The 24,067-nt window shown below is 40.8% G+C and overlaps 1 protein-coding gene across 1 annotated transcript in view; it reads right to left on the bottom strand.

Annotated features, from left to right (window-relative positions):
• Positions 1 to 1,995: 1,995 nt before the first annotated feature.
• LOC103600785 (zinc finger protein 28-like) overlaps positions 1,996 to 24,067 on the bottom strand; it is a 45,556-nt gene continuing 23,484 nt past the window's right edge. Inside the window, 7 exon segments of the mRNA XM_008585116.1 lie at positions 1,996 to 2,568; positions 2,605 to 2,703; positions 2,706 to 2,827; positions 2,829 to 4,167; positions 6,373 to 6,501; positions 7,162 to 7,288; positions 23,054 to 23,141. Of these exon segments, the coding sequence (XP_008583338.1) occupies positions 2,294 to 2,568; positions 2,605 to 2,703; positions 2,706 to 2,827; positions 2,829 to 4,167; positions 6,373 to 6,501; positions 7,162 to 7,288; positions 23,054 to 23,141 (2,179 nt within the window). The 3' untranslated portion in view covers positions 1,996 to 2,293.

Here is a 24,067-nt window from a genome sequence, read left to right as displayed (position 1 = left end):
TGGAGTAACACAGGGAGGAAATGTAAATTAAACACATAATCTGGATTACAACGTACAGAAGGATAAAACACGGTACAAAAATACATATATATGAACAAACAGGAATTTTACTACAGTTCAAAGTGAACCATGTAATATATTGCTTAATACCATAATCTAAAATTAACATTTTATACCCTTTGCAAAAATACTATTCTAGCAAATATATTTAATCATATTTGTTATCTAAAAAACATATCCACAGATCAGTTTTCATTGAACCACTGTAAAAATATTTGGGGCAATTTACCTAAACTGTATTCCACAAATATTCTCAGCAGTCATATTGTGCCATGAGACCTATGTGCACAACAGGAAAAGTAATGTAGGAATCCATTAGGATGAAGAAAATTGGGGTCCTGCCCAAACATGAACTGAGGATTTTCAAGAGTAAACATGCAGAATGTATTACAGAGTCTAACTCAATGTTTTGAAATCTGACTATTAACACCTTTTACACTTCACCACTCCATCTTCCTATTCTGCCTATCTGGGCAAGCTGATAATAAAGTCCAAGTGCTCTCTATTTTTTTTGCTGGCTGGTTCAGGGATCTGAACCCTTGACCTTGGTTCTACAGCACTGTGCTCTAACCAATTATCTGGACAGCCACCACAAGTGATCTATTCTTTGGCACCTGCAGGAAGTTTAAACCACATCCAAATACCACTGCTGCAGCACAACCCAGTAATCACCTAGGCCAGTCACCTTTTCCTCCTCTTTCTACAAACATTCTCATAACACTTCACTGTATGGCATCATCATTCTCAACATCCAAACCAAAGTTTAGGTGGAGTTTAGTTCAGTTGTAGTGGAGTGATCTTAAGTACAAATAAACAAAATATAGAGGTGAATATGTGAAGTTTTTAGTTTATAAAATCCCATTATTGTGGGTTGAGTATCCCCCCAAAGCTCACTGAAACTTAATCCCCACTAACAGTGTTAAGAGGGTGAGAAATCCTTTTATGGTAATTGAAAAGTGGGGCCTTTAAGAAGTGATTGGATTAACCCATTGATGGTTTAATTGTGGTCATGGGCATGATTCTGATGGCTTTAAAAGGAGAACAACTGAAAAGCTTAGCTCTCTCACACAAGCCATCGACCATGTGACACCCTGCATAGCTGTAGAGACACCACCAAGAACAAGGCCCTCACTGGACTTTGGACTTCCCAGCCTCTGAAACTGTAAGCAATAAATATGGCTTCTATGTAAATTACCCAGTTCCAGGTATTTGTGTTGTAAGCAGCAGAAACGGACTAATTCACCCACTGCATATGTTCATTCTGAAGAGGAAATAATGTCATTAATATTAATGCTTTCAAATGATCTCACTGAGTGCTACATGCATACAAATTGTATTATTTTAATGTTTATTCCCAAATTCTCTTTTATTTCATAAGTATTTTCACTTCATGTAAATCAAAGTGCATGCTACAGGTCGTAGAGGACACACAAGAAAAAGGCATATAGAAATATAAAATCGTGACTGTTCATCAACTGCAATGCATGGTTTAGGGTGTTGGAATCTGAAAATGTACTTTTTTGTTGTTGTTGCTGGCTGGTAGAGAGATCCAAACCCTTGATCTCTGTGTTGCAACATTAAAATGTGCTTCTATGAGATTTTCATTATACCCACATAAGTACATTAGGGCAGAGTGCACAGAGAATAACTCTAGTGAAATTTATGATTATATGTTCCCCAAATAACATGTTCATTGATTCCACCATGGAAAAAAATTGTCATACATACTTCAGTCTTAAGTTATGAAAAAGATTCAATTTTATTAATTAAAACATGAAAACTATAATGCATTCTGAATAAAACAGAAGCAAAATGTAATGCCAGCAGTTAAATATGAATACTACTCAAGAACACGCTATTCTGGTTCTTTCAATTAAAACTTCTGTGATAATTGTTCTGTCTTCAATTTCAAGAATAATAATTTTTTTTTTTTTTGTCGACCTTTGATATACAGCAACTATTGTCATTCAAGAATAGTTGGCCACCATTTCTCCTGCATCATTTCTACCACATAATCAGTCCATATTTCTCTCCTCCCACAAAAATCTCAGTGTTCTAAGGTCTTGGTCTGTTCTATTTCACATTCAGTTGGAAAAGCATTCTTTTCTGATATCCCACAGTGGTCCTCTGTCTGGAGAAGGGTGCTATGTCATGAATGCAATAAGTATGATGACTGACATCAGTTTACACTATTCTCTGCCTCTCACAAATGCTAATTAAGACAATATTTAATTTAATTTTTTTGGCAGCTGGTGAGTTCAGGGATCCAAATATTTAATTTTAAAAAGCAGCATCCTTGTTCTTCCAGGAACATGGATAGGAATAAACCTCCCATACGACTGCACTGATGGTGATTAATGTTTACATTCATGATGAGGGTTTGCCACTCATCGCATTTGTAAGGTTCCTCTTAAGTATAAATTTTCTGATATTGTGCAAAGTGTAAATTACAACTAAAGATCTGACCACATTCATTATATTTGTAAGGTTTCTCTCCAATACGGTTATCTCATGTCTAATAAGGACTGAACACTCATTAAAGGCTTTCCATGGTGAGGTGTGGTTGCCAAAGAAAGACTTTATCACAGTCATTACATTTGGAAAATTTCTCTCCAGTATACATTCACTGATGTGTTGTGAGTGTGAGTGCTGATTAAAGGCCTTGCCATACTGATTACACACATAAGGTTTCTCTCCAGTATAAACTAAAAGATGGTTAGCAAAGCTTGTACAAAAACTAAAGGCTTTGCCACACTCAAAACACATGTTTCTCCCTGTTATGAATTCGCCAGTGGGATGCAAGGCTTGCACTGTAACTGAAGGATTTGCCACACTCATTACATTTGTAAGGTTTCTCTCCAGTATGAATTACCTGATGTTTACTAAGGCCTGCAAGCTCACAGTAGGCTTTGCCACACGTATTACATTTGTAAGGTTTTTCTCCAGTATGAATTCTATAATGCCTTGCAAGGCTTGAATTTTGGCTGAAGACCTTGCCACATTCATTACATTCATAAGGTTTCTCTCCAGTATGGATCCTCTGATGTTTACTAAGGACTGAACGTTCACTAAAGGCTTTGCCGCAGTTATCGCATTTGTAAGGTTTCTCTCCAGTGTGGATTACCTGATGACGTGCAAGGTGTGAACTATAACTGAAGACCTTGCCACATTCATTACATTTGTAAGGTTTCTCTCCAATATGATTTTTCTCATGCACAACAAGATATTCACGTCTGAAAAAAGCCTTACCACACTCATGACATTTGTAAGGTTTCTCTCCAGTATGAATTTTCCTGTGACGTGAAAGGTTTGAATTTTGACTGAAGACCTTGCCACATTCATTACATTTGTAAGGTATTTCTCTATGGGTTACCTGACTGTCAGAAAGGCTTGAATGCATACTAAAGACTTTGTCACACTTACTAAATCTGTAAGATTTCTCTCCAGTATGGATTCTTTGATGATTTGCAAGGTTTGATTTTTGACTGCAGACCTTGCCACAAATATCACATTTACATGGTTTCTTTCTGGTATGCATTATCTGATGTATAGTGAGATGTGAGATGTGATTAAAAGCTTTGCCACATTTGTTATATTTATAAGACTTTCCTTTAATGAGTGCTTTCTGTTCTTGTATGAATAATGGAGAATAGATAGAATCAGTCCGATATTTATGAGAAATGTGGGTTTTAATACCGTTAGGAATTCTTTGGAGTGGTGAAACTGAGGCACCATGGTTGACAGACTCCTCAACTTGATTACATTCATAAGTCTTCCCTTTACCTGGAAATAACCACAGTTCAGGCGGATGTGATGGAAAGCTTAAACCAAGCTGATTCTTAAAAGGCTTGTTTTCTGCATCTTTTCTATCATGTTGATATCTTCTACTAATGAGATTTTCTTTCTGGGTCATCAGCTCTCCCTTGTAATTTCTTTCATCATCTCTCCTCTGACACTCAAAGACATATGTATTTTTCTGGATTTCTCTAAAGTAAAAATCTTCAGTGTCATGGTCTTTACGTCTTTCCAACATCAATGTTTGCAATACTTCTTTATTATTATTCTTTTTTGATAGTAATTCCTTAAACATACATTTAGGAGAGAGATCTACAAGATATAAAGAACCATATATTTGTGATTAATTACAGATGGTAAATAAATATTGAAAAATATAATATTACATCAAAAGTAATACTTACATTGAACAAAGTTACAAAACTTCACAACCATTACCGTCAATTTTTAAAAATACAAAAGAAATAGTCTTTAATAAAGGATGGGTGATTACATGTAACTCAAAGTCATTCTACAGAAGTGTAGTTTCAAACAACCTAGGATCAAAACATTCACATTACACAACCCTATGTTAGCACCGATGAAGGACTACTTTTCCACCATGACCCCAAAGCCCATACCAATTGGTAGAAAACACACGGCTGTCTCATGATTGGAGAGAAAGAACAATTATATCATATATATGTAAAGTATATTTATTGTGCACAAAAATGGTAAAATGCAGCATGACATACTGTAATGGTAAATAATGCATAGCAGACTTATGTAATGAATTATTTATTTATTTATTTATTTATTTAAGATGACCGGTAAGGGGATCTTAACCCTTGGCTTGGTGTTGCCAGCACCACACTCAGCCAGTGAGCTAACCAGCCATCCCTATATAGGATCCGAACCCATGGCCTTGGTGCTATCAGCACCGCACTCTCCCAACTGAGCCACAGGCTGGCCCTTGTAATGAATAATTTAAATAAGTGGTAATTGTGAACTGCAAAAAATAACACCACCGGGAAAATTTGGATTCTTCCAAATAATAAAAACCATGTTATTGTAATGAGAGTTAACTAAGACAAGCAAAGGAGCATCTCATCATAAACGTGGGACAAGATTGATAAATCTTATTAATCAAAGAAAATTATGAGTCTTCAGTATAAAACATGTAATTTTTTTTAAGATGACCAGTAAGAGGATCTTAACCCTTCACTCAGTGTTATCAGCACCACACTACTAAGTGAGCCACGAGCCAGCCCTTAAAACATGCAGTATTGTAAGCCATCTAATAGCAATGACTTGTTTTAAAAACCTTGAGGTAAATTATCAGTATTTTTCAAATAAGGACAGCAGGCCCATACTATTAATGTATTTAACTCCAAATTACACACAATGAGAAACAGGATTTGATCCTTGACCTGCAGTCTCAGACAACATGTTCTTATGCGTGATTGTCTACCAAGGTGGTATGGAGAATAACAAGTCATAGCAAATACAAGGATCACAGAATAAATACTTTAAAGGAGATACAAGAACTGGGCCATGTTGCTGATAGTGTTACTCAGCCATCCCTTATAGACAATGGTATCTGAGTGATCACCTGAAGCACATTTTGGTTTAGGCTATGTCCTGGCAAAGTTGTCCAGTAGATGAGTAGGGGTCCTGCCTTACACAGTGAACACAGTATGGGAGGCCTGTGGAAACTGGGGTGTTAAGGAATATTAAATTAATATGCCTCAAAGTGACAGTATAGTGAATCCCACTCATGTACCATGTGAGGAAAGGCCAGGACAGAGGAAGGGCAAGAGAAGAGTGAATGGAGTTATGCGCATGTGGGAGCACAGTTTGTCCTTCCAAATATGTGGGAATGTAATTGTATTAGGGAAGTTAAAATTGTGATCTTGGAAGAAAAGAATTGACTAGCAAGCAGCATAATACCAATGAATTCTTAAATGCGGGAAATGCACGACAGGCAGGGGGCAAAAGGGAGGTAGTGTGACTATATAGGAGAAAAGCAGGCTTTACATCTCTTCCAATATTTGCTATGAAATTTATAAAACTGAGTGTCCCATGAGTTCTATTTCCACTTATTCAAGAAAATAGTATATATATAGATTCCAGAAGACATGTACAAGAATGTTCCTAGCATTCTGGACCTGGAAGCAAAAATCTGGAAATGGCCACAAAGAGAGAAATGAGTTCATTCTGTACCTCTGCAGGGTGGGAGAATAAAATATTTCATGTCTGAAAAACATAGGAATAAGTGAGGGAAAAGAAAAATTTCCTCTTAGAGCTTCAAAGAAATGAACTTCTGTTTTCCCATAGAACTCTCCCACTTGCAGAGAGTTTCCCAAACGTTATTTGGGTTTTGTTTTGTTTTTTGTTTTTGGATAGCCGGCCAGCATGGGGATCCAGACCCTTGACCTTCATGTTATCAACACCATGTTCTAACCATGTGAGCTCACTGGCCAGGCCCCAAACACTATTTAATGGTGGGGCTTCCACTCTGCTCATCTGAGCTCTTACCTGGGTCCACAGCTTTGATCCATTCCCACCCATTTGGGTTTCTTGCTATTTTCACTTGGCTCTTCACAGTCCAGGGCTCTTTCCCTTGCTCCAACAAAGAGATAACACTCAGGTCAAAAAAAGAGTTTCCTGCATATGAAAAGTAAGAAACATGATGTGCTGAGGATTTTCCAGAATCCCCACGCTAATGTTCCCTCACCTAACTTAAACATAGGGTTGGGATTCTGAAAAATATTTCGCAAATTCATCTGCTGATTGGTTTCTTCTAAATGCCACGGAAATACTATAATATGCAGATATCTAAGTCTCTTCCAAGAAGATTGAACCAGAAAGACAATGGTAAAAAACAAAATTGACTATTGTAAAAGTCTGCTATAAGGTTTTATGCATACTTTATCTCTGGATTCATGACTGATGTAACATGAAGGGGGCAGAACATCTGAAGAAAGGGGACAGTTAAAGTCCAGATGTTTTTTTTAAAAAGATGACCAGTAAGGAGATCTTAATCCTTGGCTTGGTGTTGTCAGCACCACGCTCAGCCAGTGAGCGAACTGGCCATCCCTATATGGGGATCCGAACCTGTGGCTTGGTGTTATCAGCACCGCACTCTCCCAAGTGAGCCACGGGCCGGCCCAAAGTCCAGATGTTTTATTAGGAAGTCTTTTTTGTTTGAGTCAACAGGGCTTCAGTCTCAGTCAAACAATGTGGGGGTTCCTAAGAGTCACACAAGGGAAAAACATAAAGACATACAAGAGCAGATTCCTGACTTCTGGAGGAAGTTATCCTCACCCAAGGAGACCAAGTTCCTGTAGTTCTCCAACATCACATCCATGTATAAAGCCCTCTGAGCAGGGTCCAGGCATTTCCACTCCTCTTGAGAGAATTCTATGGCCACATCCCTGAAAGTCAGCAGTCCCTGTAATAAAAAACACATTTCACCAAAGTGCTATATGGGGAGTTCCTACCTTCACGTAAAATGAGAAAAAAAAAAAAAAAAAGTCATAGGACTGATTCAATTGAAGTGAGCCTGCTGACAGATCCAAACTATGGCATTTTCAGCTAGTTATGTGTCCCTAATTGTGTTATATTACACTGTTTTCATAAGAGGTTATGATATCTTTTAAATCAGTGTGGATTTCTTATTTTTGTGGACAGTACAGGAAATATACAAATAAAAAAATAACACAAATTTATCTCTATAAATGTGTTAGAGGGGGTTGGCCGGTTAGCTCAGCTGGTTAGAGTGTGGTGATATCACACCAATATTAATGTTCGGGTCCCCATACCAGCCAGCCACTAAGAAAAAAGAAAAGGTAGATGTTATGTTCAATGCACCACGAGATATTCAATATCTAGATGAGGTACAGCATGAGTGGTGTCTTCAGAGACGACAAAGTCCACAAGGGCTTTAAAGGAAAAAAGGAAGAATCTAAAAAGGATGGTAACAGAAACAGCAATCACTAAAGCTTTGGAACACTTCCCCTGTGCTAGGCATTATTCTACATGCTTTACATGTACTAACTTGTATAACAGTATAACAGCCCATGAGAAAAATATTGGTTCTCACCTACCTGAGAAGACAACTGTGTCACACACACTCTGAGAAACTTGTGTCAGGTCAAAGAGCTAAAAATGTTAGAGCAAGCACCTCAAAGCAGGTGTTTGGGAATTAAAATTGAATATGAAGAATCAGTTAAGTAAAAGATATAATTTATTACAGTAAATTTTAAAAGGTTGCCATTTGAGAAAAATGGAAACAAATTCAAGGATAACAACATGAATCTATATAAAAGGTCATTATATACAAACACAAATGCAAGCATATACCACATATCATACCACATACCTTCAAATTCCACATACCACATACCTTCCCATATCACATACCACATACATTCACAATGTCATGTTGAATTCTAGGTGCCAACTTCATTAGATTAAGTAATTAGATTAGATAAAGGAATTGGTAAAGCTATCTTTTTAGGTGTGTCCACGAGGGTGCTTGCAGAGGAGATTAGCACAACAGCCCGAGTGGACTGGATGGCAAAGACCTGCCCTCAATATGGGCAGGAACTATCCAATCTGCTAGGGGCAAGGAATAAAGAGAATCTCGCTCTCTATCTCCTGGAGCTGGGATATACTTTTCTTCCTGTCCATGGACATCAGAGCTTGAGACTCTTCAGCTTTGGGGTTCCAGGATTTACACCAATGGCACCATCTGCTTCCTTGGTTTTGAGGCCTTTGGACTTGGACTGAGTCACACTGCCGGCATTCAGGACTTGCACTAAGGACACCATTAGCTTCCCTGGTTCTGAGGCTTCAGACTTCGACGGAGCCAAGGTACGGGCATCCACTTTGCTGACAGCCCATCATGGGACTTCTCTTCACAACTGCATGAGTGAATTTCCCTAATAAATCCCCTCTCATATATTTATAACATATGCTATTGATTCTGTCTCCCTGGAGAACCCTAACTGTACTGTATTCTTACTATTTAACTTATTAATGTGATAGTGCAGAACAAATTTAAGGTCATGGAAAACATTTTAGATATAGTGTCAACTCTTAAAACATATAAAACACTTAAGATGATAATGTGTCTTTGATAAAAGACCATGGGACTGGAAATCCTGCGTTCATACACATACATACATACACACTTACATTAACTGAAATAAGAGGGATTGTTTCTCAATATCTCTTTTTGGTAATGTTTTCTCATTATTTTTGTTCATTTGCATGTTCAGACAATGAAATATATAAATTGCACTTAATGTAATTTCTCAACATTGCTGTGTGTTAAAGTATTAAGAAAATGGTACAACATAAAAAAATATAGAAACTTGAATTCCAGCAGCCATTAAATACCTATATTCAAAAATATATCCATTTCAATTTAGAAATAGAAGCATTCACATAAATGAATGGGATTTATTAGTTTATTGCATATGTAAAACAATGATTTAAGATTAGGAGATACTTTTTTTTTTATCTTAATCTGTAGTATTAATGTATGTTCACAGCAGTACATACTGGAAGAAATTATTGGATAACAAAAAATCAGGCCAAAAAGGATATTTAGAAATGTAAAAACCCATTCTAAAACAACATTTCATGAAACATCACAATCAGCGGTAAACACTGGATACATTTCCCCTAAATTAAGGCAGAGAGAAAAGGGCTGCAGTCAGTCATCAATGCACAGGATGCCTGGGCAGCAACCAGTAGAGAGAGAAAATAAGAAAAACAAAAGGGGGAAGAGAATAAAGACCTAGAACTGTTAAAATTAACAGATGACAAGACTGCAACCTAGAAAAAGAAAATATTGGTTAACTATAGACGCTAATAACATACTGAAAAAAAGTCATCCTTTTTTAGTAGTACTAATTTAAAAACAACACAGACACATATACACACACAGAGACATATTCTTACAATCAATGAGCATTTTTGCCGTTGCACCTAATTACAAGACATGAGCAAACACACCACTGCATCTAATTACTCTTGTAATTATCAGAACTATGTGAAGAACTTATAAAACTCTACTGAAGGAGTAGTATCAGCCAGACAGAAAAACTGGAAGCCACAGAACCTACTTCCCCAACACAGACACAGATTTGACAACAATATACTATATGAACCAATTGCCTTTGTGAAAATCCAGAACCATTTTAAATGTTCCTGCACCCCCAGGCATTCACCCCATATTTTGGCTTTTCAGGACTGTCTGAGGGACTGGTTTCTCTCTTGCCTGAATATAAGCATGAATGTAACAGGGTGCCAGGGTATGGGCCACTGAGAACAAAGATGATGAACATAATCAACTTCCGCAGTAAAACTGGCAGAAACTAAGTGGAGATCCACCTATAACTTGCTGAAATACCAGACATACTACAGTATCACAGACAAATAATAAGGGATCTCCTGAGTAGAAACTGGCATGGCTTTTAGTTAGGAGATTACAAATAAAAGCCCACAGAGACTACATCCTTAGGAAGGTTCTGAGAGATCTCCAGAATCTCTAGCTGGGATGATAGAAGAATGCCCTGCCTGTATGAATCCAGACATCAAAAACTGGGGAAAGGTGGCTGATTTCTGAAATGCTTAAGTCCCAAGGAAAGATAACAAGACACAGAAAGACAAAAGGAAACCTGGTCCATACCTTAAGGCAAACAAAAACTCCACAAACTGACACTCAATAAATGAGGATCTGTGAATTACCAGAGAATTGAAATTAAGTCATATGAATGCTCAACGAGTGAAAAAAAAACACACACAGCCAACTTTGGGTAATCAGAAAAATAATGCATGAACAAGATTGAAAATACCACCAAAGAGATAGAATCTATGAAGAACTACACAAACATTCTGGAGCTGAAAAATACAACTGAATTGAAAAAATTAACTACAGGGGTTCAATAACATACTTGACCAGGCAGAAGAGAGTCAACTCAAGACAGGACTTTTGAAATAAGGCAGAAGAACAAAAAGAAAAAAGAATATACAAAAATGAAGACAGCCTAAGGGACTTACAGGACACCTGCAAGTGTGATATCATAGGTATTATGAGCACCAGAAAGAACAGAAAAAGAAAGAGGGGCATAGAGCCTTTTTAAAGAAATGGTGGCTGAAACTTCCCAAACTGAAGAGAGAAATCAACATATAAATTCAAGAAGCTTAAGGAAATCCAGCTAGGATATAAGAGACCTACACTAAAACACATCATGATCAAATGGCCAAAAGTCAGAGACAAAGAAAATCTTGACAGCAACAAGAGAAAAGCAACTTCCCATGTAAGATTTCTCAGCAGATACTTTCTAGACTATGAAGGAGTGCAATGATATATTCAAAGTGCTGGGAAAAAAAACAAAAAAAAACTCCTGCCAACTAAAAATTTGATATCTGACAGATCTGTCCTTCAAAAAAGGAGAAATTAAGACATCTCCAGATAAACAAAAGTTGAGGGAGCTGAACACCATAAGAAATGCTGAAGGAAGTCATCCATGTTGATATGAAAGAACAATAAAAGCACACAAAATGATACAAAAATACAAAACTCACTAATAAAGATAGTACATAGACAAATATAGAATCCTGTAATATTTTAATATAAGCGTGTCGATCACTTTTATATTTGGTATAGGATTGTATTAAAAAGCATAAAAAGTAATTATAAATTCATGTTAAGGTATACACAATATTAAAAATAGGTACTCCCACTGGTTCAATTGACTTCACTTAAAAAAACTAAAAACATAGGGGCCGGCCCGTGGCTCACTTGGGAGAGTGCGGTGCTGATGACACCAAGGCCTCGGGTTCGGATCCCATATAGGGATGGCTGTGTAGCTTACTGGTGAGGGTGGTGCTGACAACACCAAGTCAAGGGTTAAGATCCCCTTACCGGTCATCTTTTGTTTTAAAAAAAAAACGCCTAAAAACATAAAATAAAAAAATTAAAACAGGCAGTTTGTGTCATAAATAACAAAAAGGTGGGGGTATATATAAAGAGGTAGAGTTTTAATACGTAAGAAATTTAAGCTGCTGTACAGTTAGAAGACTGTAATAACATTATGTTTTTTATAATTGTAATGGTAATGGCAAAGAAAATAGCTATAGGATATACACAAAGGAAATGAGAGGAGAATCAAAGGAAGCCACTACACAAAATCCACAACACACAAAAGAAAGCAGGAAGGGAATAAAAGATTAACAAAAGAATTACAGGAAAGAGAGAAAACGATGAACAAAATGGCAATAATAAGTCCTTCCCTATCAGTATTTATTTTAACATATTAAATGCTGCAATCAAAAGACACAGAATGGCCGAAGAAGAAATAAGATCCAACAACACGCTGTCTATAGAAGACTGACCTATGTAGGACACCCATAAGCTAAAAGTGAAAGTACGTAGACAGATATTCCACACAAATGAGATATTAAGAGAGCAGGTGTGGCTATACTTATATCACACAAACACAAAAAGACTTTACTACAAATATCGTCATAAGAGACAAGGAGAGACTTTAAATAATGACAAAAGGGCCAATTCAGCAGGAAGATATACCAATTATAATTAAATATGTACGTAACATTAGAACTCCAAAGTATTAAGCAAACATTACCAGAACTAAAGGGAGCAGGAGACAGCAGCACAGTGACAGTAGGACACAACAATGCTCCACTTTCACTAATGGATAAAACAACCACACAGAAGATCCATAAGGAAACAGGACTTCAGTGACACTACAGACCAAGTGGACCTCACAGATCTACGCAGAACATTCCACCCAACAGCACCAGAATACATCTTTCTCTCAAGTGCATGTGGAACCTTGCCAGGATAGATCACGTATTAGGTCACAAAACAAAAATTAGGTCACAAAAAAAAATTTAAGGAGATTGAAATCTTTCAAGTTTTCTCCATCCACAATAGAATGGATTTAGAAAATGATAGCAGGAGAAAACCAACAGTCCATAAATATGTGGAAAATAAATAATTCTTTCTAAAAAACCAATGGGTCAAAGAAGAAAACAGAATCTAGACACTATCTGGAGACAAGGAAAATGAAAACATAATAAACCAAAACTTATGGAACACAGTGAAAGCAGCAGTAAGAGGTGAGTGTATGGCAGTAAACACATTTAAAAAGGAGAGTGAACTCAAGTCAACAACTGTAGCAGTACGCCGCTTGGGAGCGTGGCTGCGCTCCCGCCGAGGGTTCGGATCCCACATACAGACCGGTTCCCGCTCACTGGCTGGGCGAGGTGTGGGCGCGACACCGAGGGCTGCGATCCCGTTGCCGGTCCCGGTCCGGTGCGGGCGCGACACTGAGGGTTGCGATCCGTTGCCGGACACGAAAAAAGACAAAAAGGAAAAAAAAAAAAAAAAAGAATTTTTTCTAAAATTTACCATTGTGTAAATTCATTTGTACAAGTCATGCACTGACTCTTGCCACAGAACTGACAACAATAGTTCCTCATTGAGACATGAGGGAGGATAGAGGATATGACAGGAAAAGCGGATGCTTTATATCTTAGGGCCTAAGCTGCATCTTCAGTTGCAGTTTTACTATAAAACAAATATATACATCACATGATGTTTAGAATAAAAGAAATATATTTCATAACAATTGGTGAAACGAGAATATGTCTCCATCCTCTCAGATGACAAAGCAGATATTCTCTGATGTATGATCAAAATTATAACCATTTATACCTAAAACACCTGCTGCACAAGAGTCCCTGTACGACCACCACAGTCTCCATTGGACGGATGGGCTGAGAATGGTTTAATCAATCTCCTGCTGTTAGAATATTTAGGTTGATTCTGTATTTGAAATAGATGATGGGCTCAGGTGGTTAGAGCGTGGTGCTGCCAACAAGGTCCAGGGTTTGATCCCTGTACCAGCCAACCACCAAAAAAAAAAAAAGGGGGGGGGGGGGGGGGTGATGGAATAAACCATCCTCAGTCACTGATGTCTGTTTCTGTCCTTTCCATTGATTTCCCAATAATTAAGCTTTTGGAGTCAGACACATAGTCACTCACTCTTTTAGCTTTAGATGTGTTATAAAAACCATAGAATTTACCAGGTTTTGTGCACATAAACACGTGACTTCCATGAGCAGCTTCTCTAATCCTGCTCTACAGGGAGCTGACAGTGCATCCAAACGTGGCCCTAAACAATACCTGCTGCCCTACAGCACTGACACCATGAGGACCACATCCTGTCTCCGATCTACGTTTGGGAGGGAAGCCATTCCCATGCCTCATAGAGCCTCTTCACAAGTTTGTGTCACTGGCTTACTGTAAGATGGAATCTAAGTGGAGATGAGAGGGACTCAGGAAAGGCATGGGTGAGTGTGAGCAAACACGTCAAGCAGGACACTTCAGAGTCAGAGAAGATGAGCAATTGCAATGCCCACATGTCAGAAAAGAAGTAGACACAGAACAATCAACTGAGAATATCACTTTACCTGAGTGACAGCCATTCCTGATTCCTTTTCTTTCCTCTTCATCCTCTTTTGACCTTCCTCCTCAGGTAATATGAGTCTTTACAAGCCCATTCTGAATGTCAAAAATAAGCTGTTTAATGCTTAGATACAACACACCCCCTTCCTGGGCCAAAACCACACACACAGGAGAGACTTCACCATGTGGAAGACAGTTCTCGGCTGCCCATGGCATCAGGAGGGACGCAGGTACAACAAACTCCTACAGGAAGAAAAGCAAGTGTGTCTTTCTTCAGAACTCACTCCCCTGCTGGTGAATCCCACACATGCCCTGCAGCAGTGAGGAGCTGGGCAGGACTGAGCTCACTTCAGGGCGAAGACCCTACCGTTACTTAACCCCATGGAAGGCACAGCACCCCACACTCCTCCAAGGACCACAGGCAGATCTAGGCCCTCAGAAATGGAGGACACAGAGCCTTGCTGCACAATGCTGAATGTACATTAGAACCACATTGCCAGGGCTGAGCACCACTCAGAGGGGCAAACCCAGCATACCCCCCACCTTCTGGCTCTGCTGTCCCCTTGGGGCCTTGTTGTCACCAGTATCCAGATAGTGGGAGGTGAAGGAGCAGAAAGAAACATGCAGAACAGGCAATGTGGACCAGAGGTGGGTGAGGCTGGAATTTTAAATTGGGGGTATGAGCATTCCTCAGAAATACCCCCAGAGAAGATGATATCAGAAAAAAGATCCAGGGAAGGAAGGGTGTGTGCCACCTACAGCTGAGGGGCCAGAATGTCCTAGGTAGAGGGACAGCTCAAGTGAAGGCCCTGCGGCAGGAGCAACCTTGACCACAGGAAAAGGGCAGAGGCCTGTGTGGCTGGAGCAGAGTGAGCGAGGACACAGTGAGGAGATGAGGTCACAGGTACTGCGGGAAACACGTCAGCCAGGGCCGAGGTCTCCAAACCTTTCTGTGCTATGCCTCAATAGAATTTTGGAAATGATGTATTCCTTCAGTTGTTTTAAGCAAACACGTAATTTTTTATTTTATAAACTAAGACACTTACAAACACGGTAGTATCTCAGTATTTTACATGTATTCTTAGATGGTCACCTAAACCTTAGGAAGTTGGAGGGCTGGCCTTACCTGAGATGTGTACTGTAGGTGAAATTCTCTTGGGGGAGCCACTTTCTTTTTTTTCTCTTGGGGAAGTCACTTTTGAACATACAAAGTTGGAGATGTCAAAGAGACAACTGTACAGAAGATTCTAGATTTCAGGTGAGAGGTATAGGTGGAGAGGGAAAATGGAGACACCATTTAAAGCCATGAGATGACATGATATGGCAAGCAGTGAGTGCAGTCAGAGGAGAGAAGTGGCACATGGTCTGAGCCCTGGGACACTGTAACACGTATAGGACAGAAAGTTGGAGATACCAGCAGAAGATGCTAAGGAGTGATCAGGAGGAAGATGAAAGAATATAGATTTTTAAAGGTTAGTAGGATGCCCTCAAAGCTAAGAATAAAAAGTTTCAGGGAAGAGGAAGTAATCAGTTGTACAATACGATGATAGGACAAGTAAGTTAAGGACAGAAAATTAATTATTGGATTTAGAAGTGGGGAGATTACTGGGGACTGTAAAAGGAAGGGACAGTGGAATGGTGGATGTGAATGTTTGACTGGTTGGGGTTCATGTGAGGTAGGGAGGCAGGAAGTGAAAACAGACAACAGCAAGTTTTTAGTGATTGGGCTCTGAATGGGAGAAAAAAATGGGTACTGATTAGAAGCAAAAATGTAGTAGAGGATATTTTTCTTTTAAAGAACAAAAAATGAAAGGACTAAAAATGCTTTCTGTGTGTGTGTGTGTGTGTGTGTGTATGTGTTCATGAGCATTTTGATGTATGTTATCACCATCCGGGTATGCTGGTCAAAATAATTCTCGAAGTAAAAATTGATGAGGCAGGGGAGGAAGGATGCTGTACCATCCTGGTACTGTGAGCGGGGTGGTAAGTAGTGCACAATTGTAGGGTCAGCAACAGCCTGGGTCAGGGTCAGACCATTCCCAGGCAACACTTTTTTTTTTTGGTGGCTGCCCTGTACAAGCATCCGAACGCTTGACCTTGGTGTTATCAATACCGTGCTCCCAGTCACTACTGAGCAGAGAACAAATGCCTTGAGGAAGTCGGGTAGACCAGTTAGGGGAGTCGGGTAGACCAGTTAGGGGAGACATTTCCACTTGCATCCAGGAGCTCAGGGGAGGTACAACCACGGTCTCTGACTGAGGAAAAAGACAGATGAGGAGAAGTTGGACTTCTGAGCAGCTCTCTAAAGTAGAAGATGTAAAATAGTCAAATAAGGGAATGCAAGAGGATCTGGAAGAAAAATATGAAACCAGTCAATCTGGGTGGACGTTTCTTCCAGCTATGATCAGCCACAAGGGGACAGGTAGAGAGAAGAAAGAGTTGGAAGTGATGGTGATGTCAGGAAGAAGCAAGGAAGTAGGAAGTCCCCAGGAGAACGATTATAACAACAGTCCTGTGCTTTAGGGCATTTGACTTGAGTGACTGTTAGTAACGGGAAGGATTTATTTGTCTCCATCATTAAAAAAAAAACACACCTAGGTTTGGTAAAGGAGTATATTATGTTAGTTTACCATTTTTATCTCTGGTACAGACAAAAAAAACCTGGCATATATAAAAGTTCCTTAGAACACACAGAGTAATACCAGTGCACCCTCTGGCAAGGCCTTCACTTTGGGAGACTGATGTATGCAGGGGTCCTGTTTGTCCTTGGAATGGTCTTCATTGTGAGTGAAGAGGGAGCTGACCAGGAACAGCTGAGGAACAGAGCCAATGGTCCTTTACCCAGACCACCCTCCTTGCTCAATATGTGGGAAGGGCAGGTGTTAAGTTCAATCAGAAAGGTATCGAGTTGGCACATGGAGTAGCTGCCTGAAGCTGAGCAGACGCACTTTGCCAGTAAAGAGCTTAAAACTAGGCACAAGGAGATGAGGCCTCCTGGCTGCCCGAATCCTTCAATAAAGAAAACTCCCTGATGACTAAGCTTTTTCACTTTGCAATCACACTGGCTTAAATATTCACAGACCCCCATCCTGGCTTGCTTGGGTCTCAGGATTGTGCAAGCTGATTAGTAGAAGAGCAGAAAGACAGTGTCTGAACAGAACAGTAGAAGAAGGTAGATGATGTGAGGGAGAAGATAAAGGAGAGACACAAGCAAACCCCTTTTCTTTCTCAAGTCACTGACTTGGGGAAGCATCAGATTTCCCAATCTAGAGAAGACGGTGGGAAAAGGGAGAAGTGTGTATATATGGCAAGTGTGTGTGTTGGGTGGAAAGATAAATTCCTTTCTCTAATGTGACCCCATTAGCTCATCCCATTCCATTCTACCAACTGCTGAGCACAAGCATCAGCTGGTCAGAATAAACAAAGCTTTTCCTTTCTTCAGTTCCTGAGTCTCCCTGCCATTAGGAGGCTGTACTCCCCACAGAGCAATCCCCTTTCTCTCCCTTAACTCTTTTCCCAGGATCTAGGGCCTCTCCTCTTTGGAGAAATATCTGTGTTCTACGTCTAGTTTAGCACACCTTGCCTCTACGTTCATCAGCTGCCTCGTGACTGTGTGTACGTGCGTGTGCATGTGTCTGTTTTGGGACAGGCAGGGAGAGGCCAGAAGAGAATAACCAACACTGACCTGGCAGCAAGGAGGTAGTAGCTGCATCTTTCCCAAAACAGTTGCAAGGATGAGCCTTTTTACTGCAAGTCACTGTGATGGTGTCTGCCCTCTGATTCTTGGAACAATCTTTCCCAAGGTCACGTGCCCTTACAGCATGTCAAATTGTGCCCATGGACCAGCAAGCCCTCCCTAATGTAAATAATCTACCACCTGAGCCTTAGGCCTTACTCTTTCTCTTCTTTTTTTTTTTTTTTTTTTCGTTTTTTTTGTCTTTTTTCGTGTCCGGCAACGGATCACAACCCTCAGTGTCGTGCCCGTACCGGACCGGGACCGGCAACGGGATCGCAGCCCTCAGTGTTGCACCCGCACCTCGCTCAGCCAGTGAGCAGCCGGTCTGTATGTGGGATCCGAATCCTCGGCGGGAGTGCCGCCGCGCTCCCAAGCGGCGCACTCTCCAGTGCGCCACCGGGCCAGCCCCGTTACTCTTTCTCTTCTGTACTCAGATCCTCTTACAAACTTTAATGGGGTCTAACACACTCCATAGACACCCCATAATGATTCCTCCATACTGCTATGAAATCAAAAAAGGCATTACAAACATCAGTAACTCACGCACATATGACGGAATACTACACATAAGGACACCCAAAAACACACTGACCAAGGCACCATATTTTCACTAATAATAACTTCATCCTAAACAGGAGTACTACCAAAATCTAGTATTTAAAAAGAGATGTCTCCAGTGATGCATGTACTCCAATGAGACTCCAACATCTTCCAAGGAAACACTCCAAAATTTCATTTGGATCTTCCAAAATGCAACTGAAACCTTCCTGATTTGTGATCCTAAATACCTGCAAATAACAAAGGTAACCCCCAAAATGATCTCTGAGTTTCCCCATGGGTTGCATGATGATTTTTGCACTCCCAAAAGATGCCACAGAAATTTCTGTTTGAAGTGGATGCTGCAGTGCACCCCTGGGATCCACCCCCTCGGAACCAATGTGTCCATCCTCCTGCTGCCCAAGCTCTCTGTTGGCTCAGCTTAGGCCATGTTCTAATGACATTCCTGTGTAACTTTTCTCTAGTTATTCTACTGACTTCATTACTCAGAACTGATCATGAGTTTCCCAATTAAATCCCTGCATGCAAACCTCAGCTTCAGCATCTGTGTCTTAGGGAACCTGAGCTAAGACACTATGGCATTCCAGAATGATCTATGCAGCCCCACAACCACCCATAAACCCACTTCCAGGTGCTCCAGCCAGACCTGAGACTTTCCAAGACTTCCACACAGCACTTGGTCCCACAACCACACTAGGGACAGGTGCACACATCATTCACTGGGCTGTGAATGTGAATCTTGAGGCCCACCCTTGCTTCCATGCCCCTCCTGGAGACCTCTAAGGGCCCCCCCCCTCCACTTTCCCCCCTTTTCCACTTCTCATACATGCATGTACAAGCAAACTGGGATAAAAAGCAAAGGAATAAGCTCTAGAGATCTGTTGTACAACACTGTACCTACAGTCAATAATGTATTAGACACTTAAAATATTTTAAGAGGACAATGTTACGTGTTCTTACCAGAATAATAAAAAAAATAAAAAGCACAGAGTTCCTTGGGCATGCACCACAGCAGGAATGGACATGAACTGCAAATGGAAGGGCACTGACTCTACAGTATGGAGAACAAGAAATTGGCCCTACTGAGTTAACTTGCTGGCAACTGGGGACAACAGAAAGACCAATTTTGAAGGCAGTTGGAGAGTAAGCAAGATTTGAGCTTAGTGAAGCAATCATAGAGAGAGGTCCCTGGTCTCATGGGGGAGGCAACCATTGTTCCCTTGTCTCATCACTCACAGCAAATTGCAAGATTCCCTAGTTCTTTAGGGGGTGTCCATCATGCCCTCTTGTGCTCCTGACCCTATCTGAAGGGGAACCCGGATTCCTGACTGTGATAACCTGGTAGAAGGCAAAGGCCCTGCCCATGATGGCAACTGGTTCCTGGTGATGTGCAGAGCCTGGAAGACCCGGGAGCTGGAGTAAAGCATGGACACCGATGGGGACACCCTAGCACACTGCATGAGGACAAGAGTCTGTAGAGCTTTGTGGGTATCAGTACATCCTTTTACTGTTATTTTGAGTAAAATAATTAGCCACAGGAGGCTTAAAGTTACATCAATTAGAGTTACAATTTCCAGAAGAAATTCAAGACCTGTCCTCATCACCTGCCCTAGCACCTTGGTCTTCCGTGACGATTCCCAATAACTCTAAAGCAGAGAAAGACCTCTGTAGATGGCTTCTCTGTCTTTGAGCCTATGATCCTGCTCCTAGACTTGTGGGTTTTGTTTTTCATTTTTTGAGAACGGAGACCTATTTAAATTTCCAATTACAACTGGGCACTCCCCCTTCCAGGAGAAAAGCCACACACAGACACACACCCAATTCGGCCAATCTTGTTAGGTGTCAGTGTTGTTCAGATTCAGAGTTTCTGGTCTAGTTCTTCATCTCCGTGTTACAGGTGGGCTCACTGAGGCCCAGAGGGTGAAGACAGTTCAACAAGTAATCCTGAAAAGGTCTATGTTGAGTGAGAAGAACATGGCATAACTGAATTCTGATATGGTGGCCTGGAAGGGCGAAAGGGCATGGTTTATCTGTATCACCTGTCCCTCTTAATAATTCCAGGACTATCTTTCACATGCCTGGGAAGAAGACATTTCTCTTTCAAGGTTTTCATCACATTGATCTTCAACATTTAATTCCTTTTTTCTAGAAAATTACAGTAAAATTGTTTAAAATATAGAACTGTGAACACATAGCTATTGGCATTGAAAACATTGAAAGAGGGTCACCTATAGAAATAAGCTCTAGGCTTATTCCTCATTATGAATATATGGGCTCTGTTGGAACAAAGTTCCAAGTCAATCCAGCCCATTCTCAATATTCAGAGAGAATGGACAAGAGAAACTTGAAGGAAACATCTACATAGTAGCTCACATCTCACTATCTTAACAGGTTACATAAAAGAGAAGGAAACAGTATTAGACAGACTGATTAAACTAGGTTTTGACGGTTAAAACAGAAGATCATTGACGTCGTTATCAAGTACATATTGAAACAGTCTAAAATTAGTATTATTACTTTTAAATTACTTACTAAGTACCAAAGAATGTTTCCAATATATGGTTAAAAAGTACAAATAATACAGGCCTTAATTGGAACCACACACAATTAAGAGTTAAAACAATTTAGAAAGAAAAAAAAAATCTAACGAATTTTGGGGTTAAAGTAAAAAAAAAAAAAACCTCCAGAATATATCATATTTAAAACAGAATGATATGTCATAATTCAAGGATGCAACCAAAAGTTATTTCTGAAGTTAACAGTGATTAATAGAGAAGAAACTCAATAAACTTAAGACTAATGTCAAGTTTCAAAAAGAATTAATTTTAAGGAATTTAAAAAAGAAAATCCATTACAGAAAAACATCACTCTTAATGTACCTTTCAAAAGGCACCCAGGTAGTGACAAAGTCAGTTACTTCCTGCCCTACTTCACTCCCCCACACCCTACCCCATCTGTAAGGAAAACAGAAACAGTGTAGTCAGGCTCCCTCACCTCATATCAGGCAGGACATGATCCAGCACATTTTAGCACACGTGCTGTGAACTAGTTATATAAGAGTGGTGTAACTGCACATGTACACTTATGTAATCTTTGCCTTGTTGCCACGATTATGTGTACTTTGGATATAAAAGACAACAGCTCTGAACCTCCAGGGCATTGCTGGCAGAGCTTGCATCTGAAATGCAGGCCAGCAAAGCTGGCAGAGGAGGCAGAGCAGTAGAGTAACAGGCCGGCAGAGCCTGCATCTGAAATAAAGCATGTCCATTGTGCCTAAGGCTGCAGGAATCTTTTTCCAATTACCTGACTTGCGACCTGCACAGGATGGGGCAGAGGGATTTGTGATTCCAGCCCGACACCATCCCAGGAAAAAGGAAGAGGGTGATTCACAACTCAATGGGTCAAGTCACTGCACTCTGGCTGAACAGGCGTTGCAAATAGGAGCTATCCTCTTATACCAAGAATTACAAAATGCACATGCCTTATAGACATTACTTTTGCAATGCTCATTCTCATCTCTATAATTTAAACAAACTTTACATTTGTTAGATTAGAAAGACAGAAATCAATATATCACAACTTAGTCATAATATTCAATCAACTCGCCACTCACCTGGACCTAAGGTCTCTGTCTTTCTTCATCACTGTGTTTCCCTCCTTCATTCTGCACATGTCTGTCATTCTCACCATCTCTCTCTAGCTCTTTCCTTCTCTTCTTTTCTGGGTTTCCCCCAAGTTTCTGCTCCTTATTTTGATTCCTCTCTCCTCTTCTGCTCTTTCTCCCCTTCTTTCCTCTATCCTTCTCCCACACATGTTCTGACCCATTCTTGCAACTTGTTTCACCTCATGTTGCTCCTTCTCCCCAACCTTTTGATTGTGCCCATCTCCATGTATTTGTGCCTCTTTCTTCCCTCATCTTTGCTCCCCCTCTACCCTCCCTGTTACACCCCCTGGTCCCCACTCTCTGGCACCCCCAGCTACCTAACGCTTCCTCCCTCCTCTATTTCTCCCTCTGCTCTCCTCACCGTTGTCTCCTCTTTTCATCCCAGCATCGCGTTGCTCTGTCTGCCATGACTCCGAGTCTTCCATCCTCTCCCCCCACTCTCTGCTGCTGCCCCTCCCCCTTCTTTGCCCCTGCTCCTACTGCTCATCAAGGGCCCCCTCCTTATTTTGCTTTCCTTCATATCTCTAGAAATCCCCCTCTTGCATAATTTTTTCTACCGTCAGCCCTCCCTCTCCTCGGGTTCCGCATCCACTGATTCAACTAACCAAAGACTGAAAATATTCAAAGAAAAAAAAAATACAGTGTAATAGCTATTTACACAGCATTTAAGCTGTATTAGGTATTATAAGTAACCTAGGGATGATTTAAAGTATACAGGAGGATGTGCATAGGTTACATGCAAATACTATACCATTTTATAGGAGGGACTTGAACATCCTCGCTTTCGGTATCTGAGGGGGTCCTGGAAACAATCCTCAGCTGCGGATACCGAGGGACGACTGTATTTGTTTTTCTCCCCTGCTCCTTTCTTGCTTCTCTTTCATTCTGTCTCTTTGCAAACCCCTCACCCACACTCTACTTTTCCAGTGGGTGTTTCCTTCATTCTTCTTTAGTCTTTCGGTTTTTCTGTTTCCGTTCAATCGATCTCTCTCACACATTCACACGGAGGGAGACTGAATAAGAAGCTCGCCTCCCGGAAGAACACATTTTCCAGTGCGGTGGAATTTAGGACAGAAGAAGGGTGGGTGGGTGTCGCAAGCCAGGCCCGTTACCTCCCCCAGCGTGGGATCAGGTGAAGCGCTAGTAGGATGGGAAGGCCTGAGGAGGGGGACGTGGTCGGGCGACGGTCCCTTAGGAGAGGAGTGGGGCCTGCAGATCCCAGGACCAGGAGAGGACGCGGCCTCTGCTGGACCGGGGCTGTCAGCGCTTCTCTCCAGGGGGCCACGAAGGGAGAGTTGGGCGTCAGGCCACCTCGCAGGTGAGGGACGGCTTTACAAACACTGGCCGGGCGGAGAGTTATTTCGCCAGCGGTTTGGATATAATTCTTGTCAATGAGGCTGACGCAACACTGATGTTTTTTTAAGAAAAAGAAAAAATAAAACAAAAACCGTCTGGAAAGGAGGTGTCTACATGGCCCGAGGGCATTACGACTGGGGACAGGACCGGCCTCAGAGCGATTTTAAAGCCACAGAGAGGCAACCCCAGGCTTTACGGCGACATCTGAATTTACTTGGGACGGAGAAAGCGATGCAGGTATTTTGAGGTCTGTAGACACCCTCAGACCCTGGGTACGGTGAACAGAGGATTTCGCAGCGAGATTTTAAATTAGATAAACGGATACTCACGCTCGCGGGACGACCTTCCCTGGCCATTGGCTTCCGGGTGCGCAAAAAAACTGCGCCGCAGAGGAGAAGACGGGCGGCTG

This window comes from Galeopterus variegatus, unplaced genomic scaffold, assembly GCF_000696425.1.
Source record: "Galeopterus variegatus unplaced genomic scaffold, G_variegatus-3.0.2 Scaffold3460, whole genome shotgun sequence".
Classification (NCBI taxonomy): Eukaryota; Metazoa; Chordata; class Mammalia; order Dermoptera; family Cynocephalidae; genus Galeopterus; species Galeopterus variegatus.
Note: the sequence above shows the minus strand (reverse complement) of the source record. Positions and strands in the feature narration are given on the sequence as shown.